The sequence below is a fragment of the Parasteatoda tepidariorum genome, chromosome 3 (genome assembly GCF_043381705.1).
Source record: "Parasteatoda tepidariorum isolate YZ-2023 chromosome 3, CAS_Ptep_4.0, whole genome shotgun sequence".
NCBI lineage: Eukaryota > Metazoa > Arthropoda > Arachnida > Araneae > Theridiidae > Parasteatoda > Parasteatoda tepidariorum.
The window spans coordinates 88687206-88701291 of NC_092206.1; the positions used below are offsets into that span (position 1 = coordinate 88687206).

A 14086-nucleotide genomic window follows, 5' to 3' on the forward strand; every position below is an offset into this window, starting at 1 on the left:
TATCATGGGTACAAGAATTTGGAAAAAATTCCTTTCCCATTCAGATCTTTATCTAATTTGAGGAAGTGGCCTCATAAATGAAATCTCCTCTGCAGAGGATCAAAGTTGTGATGGCATGTCTTCAGATCATCCTTAGGGATGTTTCCCAGATTGTTGCCAATAACTCATTACAGCTCTAATGTAACATAAATTAAGTACCTACCTATCTACCTACTTAGAAATGATTTTTTTCTTTTCTAAAATAGTGATAAATAAAATTTTTATTAAAAGCAAATTGTTGTCACCAGTTTATAAAATGTTCTTTTGTAAAATTGTATTAATTAAATTTATTTTCTTAATAACAATAAACTTGCCAAAAACTTTTTTTTCTATATAAAACTTTAAACTTCTTCAAAATCGTTATGTACTTACTAATACTTGGTATATAAAGCTAATTTTAGTTTACTGCTTAATTTTAATAATGTTATGACGTTTAAACTAAAGTGGCTTAAAGCTGTAAAAGAACATGAGAAGTGCTTCCCCTGTGATCTTTGTTAAATTTGCTTGCATGTTTTTAACCTTAATGCATACAATTTCTGAGCAAAATTCTTTGAAATTCATTTACTGAGTTAAAGAAAAAATTTTTGATTATGTTAATCTGTGCTTTAGTAAAATCTAAAAAAATTTTTTTAGCAGCAACGAAAAATAGCATTAAAAAATTTCTGACGATGATTTGTTGGTTTTTACTAATATTTTTGCTGCTTCTTTCAAATTTGAGACAATGATTGTTTACTATATTCTTCTATAACTGGTTAGGCTTAATTGAGATTGTATTTAGTGTAATCCTTAGTTTATTGTTGTTTTAATTTCTCCATAATTTAAATATTACAGGTGGACATTCAACCCAGCTGTCCTCACTAAAGTAAATACAGCATCTGCTGCTTCATCTTCAGGTGCAGCTGATGGAAGTTCTTCTCAGTTTGCAGTTGGAGATTTAGTTCAAATATGCAGAGATTTGGAAAGAGTTAAAATACTACAAAGAGGACACGGAGAGTGGGCAGAAGCTATGTTACCGGTACATACTTATTGTAATTTTGATAATTTGTACAGTTTGCTCTCTTTCAAATTTAAGACCTTCTTTTTGTCGCAATTTTATTATGTTCATAAATTTTAAAGTTTCTATTTTATTTTTTATAAACTACTTTTCATACTAAAATGTGTTACTTTTTAAATGTCTCAATATGCTAAGGAAATGTTTCATGTGAAATTTAGAAGCAAAATTTAAATTTCAAAAGGAAAATATTTTCTTTTTGTAGATTTTAATCACTTTTAAATAAGATTTCTTGATGAAATTTGTAGATTAACTCTAAGAGGAAACCGTTTGTTAATTTTAAAAATATTGTAGAATAATTCCTAATGATTTGGATCTTAAATAAAAAGGAGGAAGAAAAATTTTAAAGTAAAATTTCTATTGCATCTATTAGAGCCAGAATTAATTAAATTTTACTTAGTTAAATTTAAATTGCAGACTCAAAGCTATTTTGGCTGTAAAATAAAATAAAAGTTGATTTGTATCAAATTCATAATTAAAAATATTTAGTTATAAAATTAACATACTTAGCATGTATTCATCATCATTACTTTCAGTGAGATTTTTAAAATATAATGAATTCAGGATAAAACAGTTACAATATCATATATTATAAGCAACTGAAAAATAAACTACCTAAACATATTACTAAACAACACATTTGAAGCTTTATTTAATTTCCTTCAGCTCATGATAAAACATTATTAATGCGAAGATAAGTTAAAAAAATTTTTTACAATTACAGAATGAAATGAAAATTCTTGAATGAAATCGGAAGGAAATTGAAATTAATTATTCCTATAAATTAATTATTCCATTTAAAAATCATAAACAAAAGTCTTCATTTAATACAAAGAAAAGGATTTGTAATTTTAATCTGAAATATTTTGAAAAAAGGTCAAGTGAATTGTCATAGTAAAAACAAGCATTTAAAAATAATTATAATAATTGCCTTTACTATAAATATTTATGGAAATTCTTTTATAATTTTGTAAGTTCAAAACAATTTGAAATATTGTACGATTAATTTCATATGGCATGAATATGTTATCATGTAAAAATGTAATCCTTTTTGTAAATCCCCATAATAAAGTGACATTATAGGAGTTCTTTCATTATCCTCTTAATAAATATACAATTGATTCTCTTATGATAGTTAACTTTCATTATCTTCTTATAGACATTGGGAAAAATTGGAAGAGTACAGCAAATCTATCATGATAATGATTTAAAAGTTGAAGTATGTAGTACTTCATGGACTTATAATCCGGCTGCTGTAACTAAAGTTGCTTCTGATGGTGCAATACCTGGAACTTCTAGTGGAGGTCAGTGTATTTTGTTTCACATATTGTTGTGTGTACAATCTTGAATAAATAACCAATTATAATAATTTTTTATCTTTTTAATAGAAAGAATATTAAAAATCTCTTAAATTCTTAGTTTTTCTGAAAATAAATCATTTATTGCTCTTATTTTTCTTATTAAGATAAAAAGCTTTATTTAAGCATTGTTAGTAGCAAAAGTTAGTGAAAATATGTTTTAATGCCTTTGTTAAAATAAAATTAAGCAAGGGATCAATTTGTTGTACCCATCTGGGATTTTAAACTTTTTTCATTTTCATACATTTTTTTAAAATATCTTACTATTCATAAAATAGAGAATTTATGTATATAAGTGTGAGGTGATGTGTGCAGACAGAAGACTTCAAAATGTAACTTGACCCCTACGTGTATACAATTTAGCCTTATTTTTAAATAATTTATTAGTTTTTTTTACATGTGTTTGTCATTTTTCTTTTGGTTTAGATATTTCTTATAAATGTGTAATGTGTTAAACTATTCAACTAAATGATAAAGTAAATCTTGATTTTAAATTTAACATTGCTATCTGTGTAGTAGTATCAAACTGTGTAAGCTTAAAATATTTTATTTTAATTTCATTTTAGATTTATCCTGAGGAGAACTTAATTGTTGTCCGTGTTTGGGAGATTCCTTAAATTGAGCTTGATTTTTCTCTTAACTATTATAATACTGAACTTATGACTTTTCAAATTAAAAATATTAAAAAAAAAAAAAAACAATTATAAAGCTCTTAATTTTACAAAACAAGTCTCTTGTAAAAGTAATGAGAATTAAATAAAGCAGAAAACATTTTATTCAAAATGTAATTATTATTATTTTAAAATATTTGTTCCAAAAAGTGTAGGAAATGTAAACTATTTAAAATAAAAAGCTGTTAATAGCTTTTGAAAAAAATTTTTTGTAACTGTCATATTTTTTTTAATAAATTTTTACGAAGATTGTAAGACTCATTATTACCCCATCTTATTAAATTAGAGGTCACAAACAATCAAGAAAAACTTTAGAGAATATTTCATCCTTATTTATTTAATAACAGACTGAAACACTGTGGTAGGCTTTGTAAAAGAAAAGTCTTTTGCCATTCTCAAAAGAAATTCTGTTAAAATTGTTTCTAAAGATATACAATTTGAGAAATAGATAGATTTCGCATATTCTGATTGAAGTTTTGAATGGAAAATATTCATCTTATTAAAAAAGAAATTTAAATTCAAATACATTGAAAGTAATTTTTTATTTTATTATTTTGTAAAGTCCTCTATATGTTTTTGTTTTATTTTCTGTCTATTTAGAACGATTAAGTGCTCTTTTAAAGAAATTGTTTGAAACGCATGTTTCTGGAGATGTAAATGAAGAACTTGTAAAAGCTGCAGCTAATGGAGACGCCCAAAAGTGTGAAGAAATTTTAAAACGCTCAGAAGCTGACGTAAGTATAAAATACAGTAAAATTTCAGTTATTGAAGCTTATCACCAAATCAATGAATTAACTTTAAATGCTTTTACCTTCCCCCTTGAATAGTGATTGATTTTACAGTTAAGAAATAATGGAATATGCAACTCTGACTAAATGAAGTACAGTGAAACCTCGGAACAAAAATTGTCCGTTAACGAAAAGGGTACACTCATAACGAACTAATGCTGTACATTTTTCTGGAATAATTTAAACGATATAAAAATAATTAAATAATATACATAACTATTTACAATGATATTTAAATTTAAAATTTTTTTTTTTTAAATACAAAAAGAATATATGTAAAAGGTGGATATATAAACGTAATTCTAGATGTAGCTAAAGAGAAATGAATATGTTTTTCCTATTTACACAGACATATATTAGCTTATAGTCCTGCATCTCTTCCTCTGCCAGTTTCATTATTAGGTTTACTCCCATAACACCCACGCTTCACTTGGTAGAAAACGGGGTAACACCTCCTTGAAGGTAAACCTCCTGGGATGCACAGAAAAAAGAAAGCAAGAAGCGATGCATATTTGAAAGGCACGAGGCCCTAATGATTTTTATGAACCACCTCTATGACTAGATTTTTTCTTCAAATTGATTTGAAGAAGAAAGGCATTTTCAGGGGGAAAGAGGAATTGAGAGCATTTGAGGAGTGATCTCAACTTGTGAGGTCTCATAAGTTGTGTCATCCAGATGAAAAGATTCCGCTGTCTGAAATATTTCACATGAGCAGTATCATTTTGTCGCCTTTCTTTGCTTAGATAAAGGAAAATGACAGGAGAATGATTGGTATTTTAGTAGTGAATTAGCTTAACAATTTATTAAGTTATGAAATTGGCAAAAAAATATACATGCTTAAAAACGGTGGAAAATTGCATTTTTCCCCTTAGAGTTTAAGACAGAAATAGTTTTTATTTATTTATTATTATTTTTATTTTTTCAGTTTTAGAAAAATTGATGTTTGGTTTGAAGGGATAAAAAGTAAGTTTCGGGGCATAAATGACCATCTGCATTCAGTTACGTGAGTGTCCGTTTTGCGGAAAAGGTATATGATGGATTATTCAGAGAAGATTCGCGGGGAATTAAAAATATGTCTGTAATGAGAGGCATCCATTTTGTAGGAATGTTCGTAACATGAGGTTTTACTATATATAAAATTAGGTTTTATTAGCTGTGCATAAGTTGCAAGTATGTAGGACCCATAGCATAAAGTAAAATTACAAATAAAACAAGAAAAAAAATTAAGAAAAGAAATTTTAAAGAGAAGGAAAAAAAATTAGAAAAAATAAACACAATTTTAAAAAAATAACAACAAAAAGATACAATCACATCATCAGCTCAAGTGATTATACTTGCTTTATTATTATAGCCAAAGCAAAATATATCAATATAATAGTGTATACTCACACTGTATATGATTAGTTAATTGAATTTTGTTTAAATCAACTCAAAAATAAAAATTTCAGAGTAATGAGGCCCTGTTGTCAACTGTCTTAAGCCCAAATTAAAAAATTGATTAGACTGGCAGATAAATGAAACAGGTGAAAACCTGAATGATTCCAAAGCTCAAGCATTGTGGTACTTATCTAAAAATGAAATGGACTAAGACCATTAACTTTCTAGCACTGGGATGGTAATGGGTTGGAGTCATCGGTGCAATAAATAGTGGAATTTTATTTTGAGGGGGGCAAGTGGCATTTTTATGTTAGCCCCTCCAATTGGCAAAAATTAAGAAGGTTTTTAGCTCTATTCTGGAGGGTGGGAGATGCAACTAAAAATTGTGTGTCAATCATAAAATGCAGGAGAATTGATATGTCTATGTTCTACAACCATATTTTAAACATGGTTCTTTGAATATGAAGACAGAAATTTTGAGTTATTAAATTCACGCTTTGCGATTTCTCGTCTCCAGAAATGCTAAAGCATGAAAGAAGAATCTCAATAATCTACCAAGTGATCATCTGTTCAGCAATTAATTATTTTTTTAATGTTATTGTACGCAACCACAAACAAAAGTGTAAAATGCCATTTTTTTTAAAAAAATTAATAAGGTGAAAAGTTCTCTGACAATTCCAGGTTTTTGAGTAAAATTATGTTTTTCCCTGACTAATTTTGTTGTTAAATTTCATTTTCCATAATATTTCCCGATATCCCAGATGCTTGAAAACTCTGTGGTAATGTACAGATTATTTGATAATATGAAAATTCCTATTTTTTGTATCATCTTAAAATACAAGATATTGATTTATACAAAAGCATTCTAAAGATTATGTCACAGTTATACAATTTTTGCATTAACTTAAATACATTTTATACTTGCAAAACTAATTGTCTATTTGCATTTTTGTCCAAATGTTTTTTCCCCCTCCACTTTGAATACCTATTCTTTTAAAAAGTAATGAAATTTGATGATTGTGAACTTTAAAAAAAGAAACTATGAAAAATGAACTCTTTTAGGATAAAGTATGATTCCATTCATATTCATTTAGACAAGAATTTTTTTTTAAATTGAGACAAGTTATGCTCTTTTTATGACTTTCTAACTTTTCTTTTTTATGACATTATCATATTACCTAAACAAACTATATTATACTCTTCTTTCACATATTAAAAGATTGTTATTAAATGCTTAGAATTCAGCTAATCTGTTCTTATGTAATTTTTAATCTAGGTAAATGGAGTATTTGCTAGTCATACTGCTTTACAAGCAGCTAGTCAGAATGGACATATAGAAGTTATTAAGATTTTATTACGTCACAACGCTGATGTAGAAATTGAGGTAAGTTTTTCAAAGTTTTTTTTATTATTTACCTTTCTTTTGTGTGTCTTGTTGTGACTATATGATCAAAAATCTATATGTCTTGTTCTGACTATATGATCAAAAATTTAAAAGGAAAAATCAACTTACTGCCATTTTGTTGTTACTGATTGTTAGATTCTTTATTACAATTAAAAACAATTTGGTAAATTTTTGTAGAACATTTAATTGATTATGTAGTATCTTTTTTTAATTCTTTTTAACTCTTTTATCAAGTTGGTACCCATTAAATCAATCTGAATTGCTATTGCTACTCAAAATTATGATAAATGTTTTAAAATGTGTCAGAATCTTCTTTTGAAAATGGAAATAAGTGTTTATTTTGTTTGCATAACATATTGCTTAATATTTTAGAAAAAATTGAACTGGAGCAAAATATTATGTAACTAGAATTTACACTTTAAGCATTCAAACTTTTAAAGGAATGAAACATAGTTAATTTCGAAATTTGAATATTGTTTTTAGCATGTTTTATTTTTAATAAACTTTTTTTTTTTTAAATTACCTACTTAATTTCTGAGTGGCCATGAATCTGGAAGCATGTTTCTTCACCAACTCTATTCCTTATTAAAAGGTTTTCTTAATTTTTAAGGTAATCTTGAAAAATGAACTGGTATTTATTCCTTGTTTATTTGTAATGTAGGATAAAGATGGAGATCGTGCCGTCCATCATGCAGCTTTTGGTGATGAGCCAGGAGTAATGGAGTTGTTAGCTAGAGCAGGAGCTGATCTCAATGCTCGAAACAAAAGAAGGCAAACTCCTCTTCATATTGCTGTGAATAAAGGGCATGTTGGGGTTGTTAGAAGTATTCTTGAACTAGGTTGCCGTCCAAGCCTGCAGGTGAATATTCTTCACACTACTCTAATTAAGATGCCAAAATTAATATTTTGAGCTACATTTGAATGTCTTACATCATGCATATTATATTTAAGCAATCTTGAAAGTATAAAGGGGAAATGTACAGTGTGCTAAATAAAAAACAGACCATTCTGAATAAATTTTGATCTGATGATCGGATCTTCACACTCTAGGATTCAAACTTAATGATTCAAGGGGGTGATTTCAAATATGCAATTTAATTAGTGCGGACGATATCTTAAGTTACGAAATCAGACTCAAAAAAGTTTTTTCTCTAAACATGCTTTTTTTTGTTGTTGAATTTGGATTTCGAACCCCCAAAATATAGGGGGTTATTGCAATCTGGGAAATAGGGTCCCCATAGTTTGGTTGGGAGAGCAGCCCAAAGTTTGGACCCTTAATGTTAATTTTATTTTCTGCGTATTTCCCCTTATCAATTGAAACATTTTGGCACACAATTATAAAATTTGGTTAGTTTTTTTAAATTTTATTTCATAATGATCAGAAAAATTTCAAATTGTGAATTAAGAGTGCAACTTTTTAAAGAGTAACGAAATCTGTTCGAAATCGAATTTTTTGAAAAGTCTTTAAAGGTTTGATTTCTCAGGAATTATTCAACCAATTTCACTCAAATTTCATGTTTTGCCATGTAAAATTATATTCTTTAAAATTATGTAAAAAATTGTATACCTTACTATTAAAAAAAATTTAAACTAATATTAATTAAAATAACAAATACTTATTAAAAGTTATTTTTTGCTAGGAATTCTCTTTTGATAAACAAATTTCATAATAGTGTGCAAAAAGTAAAATTATATCAAGGGGTATAAACTTTGGCCCACTCTCCTGGCCAAACTATTAAAACTACCCCTATGGTTTGAAGGCCAGAAATCCGAATCCGTTGAAAAAAATGTATGTTTATTTAGAGAAAAAATGTTTTTGTGTCTGATTTTAATTTAAAATATCATCTGCACTAATATATTAGTATCTTTGAGGTCACCTCGAACCATTAAGTATCCTACATTACATACATTAGTATCCTAGAACAATAAAGATCTGATATTTTTTTATTTTTCCCAATGTTTATTATTTAAGACATAAAAATTTTTGAGGTATTTACTGCTTCAGGAAATACCTCAAAATTCAGGAAATAAATTTCAGGAGAATAAATGCTTTAATCATTTAAATATGAACAAGAAGAATTAAAATGCTGTGCTAACGTGTCTTTATTTTTAAGCAGGCTCTTAAAAAATTAAAGAAGTTTAATTTAAAGCTAGGTAGGAATCCTCAAATTGTGCCGTTTTATAGATTTTGTCTCAAACTAAAGTTTCCTCATTATTAATTGCAAAAAATTACACTAGTTTTTATTTTAATTTTAAAGAGACGAAGGTACCTTACTTTAGATTCATGACATGAACTATAAAAAGTAAAAGTTTATCGCAAAAAATGGCTCTTACATTAAAATTATGCCATAGTTAAGAATTATACATTACTAAAGAATAGTTTAATAATAAATAAAAAATGTTGTAAAATTTTCATATGATAGTTAGTGGAAGACCAACATTTTGAAAATATACATTAAAATTTTGTACATGCTTAGAATTAGTAATATGTATATATATATTGATTCTGCTAGCCTTTGGAAGCTATAGGCCCTTAGGACCAAAGAATTCCAAATTTCTGGCACTTTTTTTACTAAAAACAAATCTCTATTTAAAATGATACCATTTAAAGGTATGATGTATAAAACATGAATATTTCACGATAAAGAAAATTTTTATTAGTAATTTATTCAGTAATTATTCAACAAAGAATTAAAGCGAATATTTTCAATCAATTGTTCTTAAAAGATCAAACTTCGAATTTATTTAAATTAATTGTGTTAAAACTTTATAATCCAATAACTATATAGTTAATTTTTTGAATAAGAAATAAAAACTGATAACAATTGTAAAGTTCTGCAATTTTGTTGTAATTCTTCTGCATTTTAAAGCATTGGAATTGGCATGTATGGAAAAACAAAATTATCTTGAGTAATGAAAAATTTGATAGATTGAAATTAGAGCTAAAAACTCATACAAAGTATACGAGGTTTGAATCATGCATATGCTTATAGTCAAGGTTACTTATTATTGAGTGAATGCTTCACTCTAAACTTTTTTAATAACCATAAACCCATCCTATAACTTATTACTGTTACCCCGATGTAGTACATTGGGGAACAAGATATAAAGAACTTAATATTCTCAAGCTATTGCAGTTTTTTTTTCCTTCTCTAGTTAAATAATAGAATTTCTAGTTTTTGATAGAGATTTTTGCAACAATGTAAAATGAAGAGAACTTGAAATAAGTCTCTGCCTAAAAATTGTTAGTCTATTAAATTTCTGAGTCTTGAAATTTAAAAATTTGTCTTGATTGTTGTTTCAAATTAGGTTGCACGTCGCTTTGGTATATTTGACTTTAAGAAGAAGAAAGAAGAAAAAAAAATTTTTTTTCACTTTGTTGCTGAAAGGATATTAAATATAAATACCAAGATTTTAAAACTTCCTCCAACTGTTAAAAAATTATTTTAGAAGCTTGTCTGTAATTTCTTTCTGAACTATTACTACCTGCTTACTTACTTTACCTACTGGTTTACTTAAATTTTACTCTGTTTATTGTTTTAAATTACTAATTACTCTTTTTTTTTAACTTATCTAAGTTGAACACACGTGGGGCAACAATTTGTTGTTTAATTATTCTGGTGGTACACTTATAAAGAGACAATTGTTTCTTCCTCTTTGGCATTTGGTTAGCAAGATCAACATACGAAGGTGGTCAACTTAACAGGTTCCACTGTATTTCTTTTGGCCAATTTTTGATGAATGTAAATATTATAGTATCAGAGCTCATTCTAGGCAGGGTAAACAAGGCGCAGCACCCTGCTGCCCTTTTAGTTGAAAGAATCCACTCTGTTGCCCCTGAAGTAAATTAGTGCCCTGATGTAATATACTCCATATCCTCTTTCCTTAACCCTTTATTTTTTCCTCAAACTCTACAGTGGATTTCTTAAACTTTTGTTATTTTTAACTCTTTTTATTTAGTTTGTCATTGCTGTCAATACACAGATTTATATGGGAAAGGAAAAATAGCCATCAAACCCCCTTGTTGCAAGTGTCTTTGAAAGTTTGCAGTTACTTCCACTATCATTAAATCATAATTATTATTAATCATATTAATTATTAAATCATAACTACAGAAACTCAAAAACATACATTTATTATTTTATTAATCTGTACATGCATTTTAAATAAATTACTAAGCTAATTAGCTCATTAACTCGATATATATGTTAATTTAGTAATAAAAATTAGTATTAATGATTGCTTTGCTACTTATAGTAAAGTAAAAAAAAAATTCTTTTACTAATTGACAATGTTATTTAATAGAACGTGCAAAGCCCATAGAAAGAAATTATTGCCTTTTTAGAATAATAATGCCCTTTTTTTAAACTTTTGCACCATGCCCTTTTTTCTGCCTTTTGGTATATTGATAAAGACTTTTAGTTTTGTTTTGCTCTTTTTATTGAAATAGTCCTAAAGCATTAAAAAAATGGTTTTTAAACTTGCATCAGGTTAACCAAAAAGTACCAAAAAACTCTTTTCTATTTGTTGAATCAACACTTTAATTTAAGATGTACTAGGCTTAACCATGTCTCTTAGTGACTTAATTATCAGCCTAACAGTGTATTATAATTTCAAAACACTTAGGTCTCACAGCTCTAAACTTAAGTTAAATTTCTAAATCTTGTTAGATTTTCATCAAAATTAAAAATAGGATAATCAAAAGTCTTATGTTTATTTAATCTATAATTTCTCAGTATTTTTAAATGAGATTCTCGTTTGAAGATTACCTTTAACCTGATTAGTCCTTTAGGTTTACGTTAACCTTTTTCAAAATTTTATAATTAATTGTAAAAATGTGAAAGTATTTACAAACCTCACTATGCACATCCACTAGACATGAGTGCACTTCGATCTTTGACCAATTAATAATATATGATTATTGAGACAAAAAATTCATAAAGAAAACGTGTCTAAATTGTAGGATANTTGTAAGTCTTTTCCCATGTTAACTGATAGGGGAACTGTGTGTAGGGGAGAAACATTCTCCCAATTTTGCCCATTTCCTTAACCGCCAGTGGGTTAAAATGCAATTACAGGATAGAGTATTAAATATAAATTTTATTAGATAATAAGTTACAACATAAAAAGTAATTGCATCTCCTTTAAATATACAATACATATACTATGCAACCAAAATATTTATTTAAAAACACATTAACTTTATTAAAATTAAACTTTTGAGGAAAAAAGTTTTTAACTTCTTTTTTACTTACAATTTATGACAAAAAATGAAGCAATAATTAAGAATAAGGTATTTTTATTTTAAATAATATTCCTAAAGCTTATTAAGGTTGTAAATGAAAGTCTTAGTTAAAAAAAAAAAGCTTTCTTTTATACCCATAATCATCTAGATACCAATACCAGAAGTTATTTTTGACTCAGCCTAGTATTAAACATAATTTAAATAGAAAGAGTTACCTATACCTTGAACAGATGGAAAATTTTTTATTGCTTTTATAGATTTGTCTTTTTTTAAGGGAAAAAAAATCCTTATAGATCTTTATAACAGAGTGAGGCAGAACTAGATAAAAAATTAGATAAATAAAAAATAAATTAATTTATAAATGAATAATAAATAACAGCAAAAAGTCTGTAACTCCAGCTGACAAAATTTGAGCAAAATTGCTTCAATAGTTCTTAAGAAATCGAATTTTAAAAAAGTCGTTTAATGATAATTTTATTTCTCTGGTACTATTTGAGCGGTTTCGCTCAAATTTCATACTATACCATGTAATTTCATGTTATACCGTGCATATATACCATACAAACTTTAAAATTATGCAAAAAATTGTATAGCTTACAATTCAAAATATTTTTGACCATTATTGAATAAAACAATAAAAATTAATGGAATTATCTTTGGATAAATGAATTTTATAATTTTGTGTTTAAAAATTTTTCAATTTGCTTAAAAAGTATTCGAAATGTAGCATAATATGCAAAAAATAATATTAACATTATGGAGTCAAAACTTTGAACTGCCAATTATGATAATGTGAAGATCTGATCATTAAATCTAAAGTTTTTCAGGGTGGTCCTTTTTTATTTTTGGCACACTGTACTTTTTATCATACTCATGCACTGGAAAGAACACATATAGATGTTCGGAATATTTTATTTGGATAAATTAGAAGTACAAAATTTGAGAATAATCAATAAATGTTAATTTGTATTGGTGTCCATATATAAAAAGTTAGCTGAGTCTGATGTAAATTAAATTCTGATTTTTTTCCTTCCTATTTTAATTTTAAAAAAAAATCTCAAGAAAAAGCGAAATTATTTAAATTTGAGATTTTATTTTTTTGACTAATTTCTTATAATTTGAAATAAAACTAGTATCAAAAGTTCAGATTTCTGACCCCTAAAAAGTGGGGGGTTGTGACAGGGAAATATGATTCGAATATGCAGGAGAGCAGTCAAAAGTTTGAACCCCCAAGCGTTTATTTAAATTTTTGTATTTTTTGCCAAATATTGAAAATTTTTTTAATGCATTTAAAAAAAAAATTTGCCCACTAATGTAAAATTCGTTTGCAAAGAAGAATACCGTGTAAAAAAAATTTTTTAAAACTTTTTATTGCGTTTTATAATTTTATTTATAGATAATTGAAAACAATTAATTGTAACGTATACAGATTTTTACATAATTTTTTAAAAAATGTAATTTTAAATGGCAAAATATGAATTTTCAGCACAGTCAGTCAAATAGCTTCTAAATTAACAAATTTTAAAAAAGTCATATTTTGCTCAACTGATTTGTTCAAATTTTTGTATTTTCTGACATAAAATTGCTTTCCTTAAAATGATTTAAAAATTTGCCCATCCATACCTGCTTAGCCTAATCAATCCAAAAGTTTTTCAACTATTATTAAATAAAATAATAAAATGCAATGTATGACCATTAAAAATAATTTCTTTTTCTTTTTTTCTGTTAAAAATAATTTCTTTCTCTTTTTTCCTATTAAATAGAAACGAAATTTATACTTGTGTTCAAAACATTTTCTATTAGCTATCGCGGATGATACTTAAATTAACATCAAGGGGTTCAAACCATCGACTGCTCTCCTGCCTTAACTATTAAGACCATTTTTCTTAGATTGCGGCTTTCTCTATAATTTAAGAATCGGATATTCGAAATTGTATACCTTATAATTCGAAAATTTTTTGCATGGATTTATCTTTGGATTAACCATATTTCATAATTGTTAGCAAAAATTTTTCAATTCTCAATATGTAGTGAAATAGGCAAAAAGTTAAATTGATATTTTTAGGATCCAAACTTTGAACCGCTCTCCTGACTGACCATATTTCCCTAATTGCAACTACAATCTATATTTTGGGAATAAGGAATCCAAATC

At 26.8% G+C, this 14086-nt stretch overlaps 1 protein-coding gene across 1 annotated transcript in view; it reads left to right on the plus strand.

The window, feature by feature from the left end:
- LOC107455996 (mind bomb 1) overlaps positions 1–14086 on the plus strand; it is a 48730-nt gene that overhangs the window by 9143 nt on the left and 25501 nt on the right. Inside the window, exons 7-11 of the mRNA XM_071179268.1 lie at positions 871–1054; positions 2250–2394; positions 3720–3853; positions 6561–6668; positions 7351–7580. Coding sequence (XP_071035369.1) covers positions 871–1054; positions 2250–2394; positions 3720–3853; positions 6561–6668; positions 7351–7580 — 801 coding nt within the window. The remainder of the gene's footprint in view (positions 1–870; positions 1055–2249; positions 2395–3719; positions 3854–6560; positions 6669–7350; positions 7581–14086) is intronic.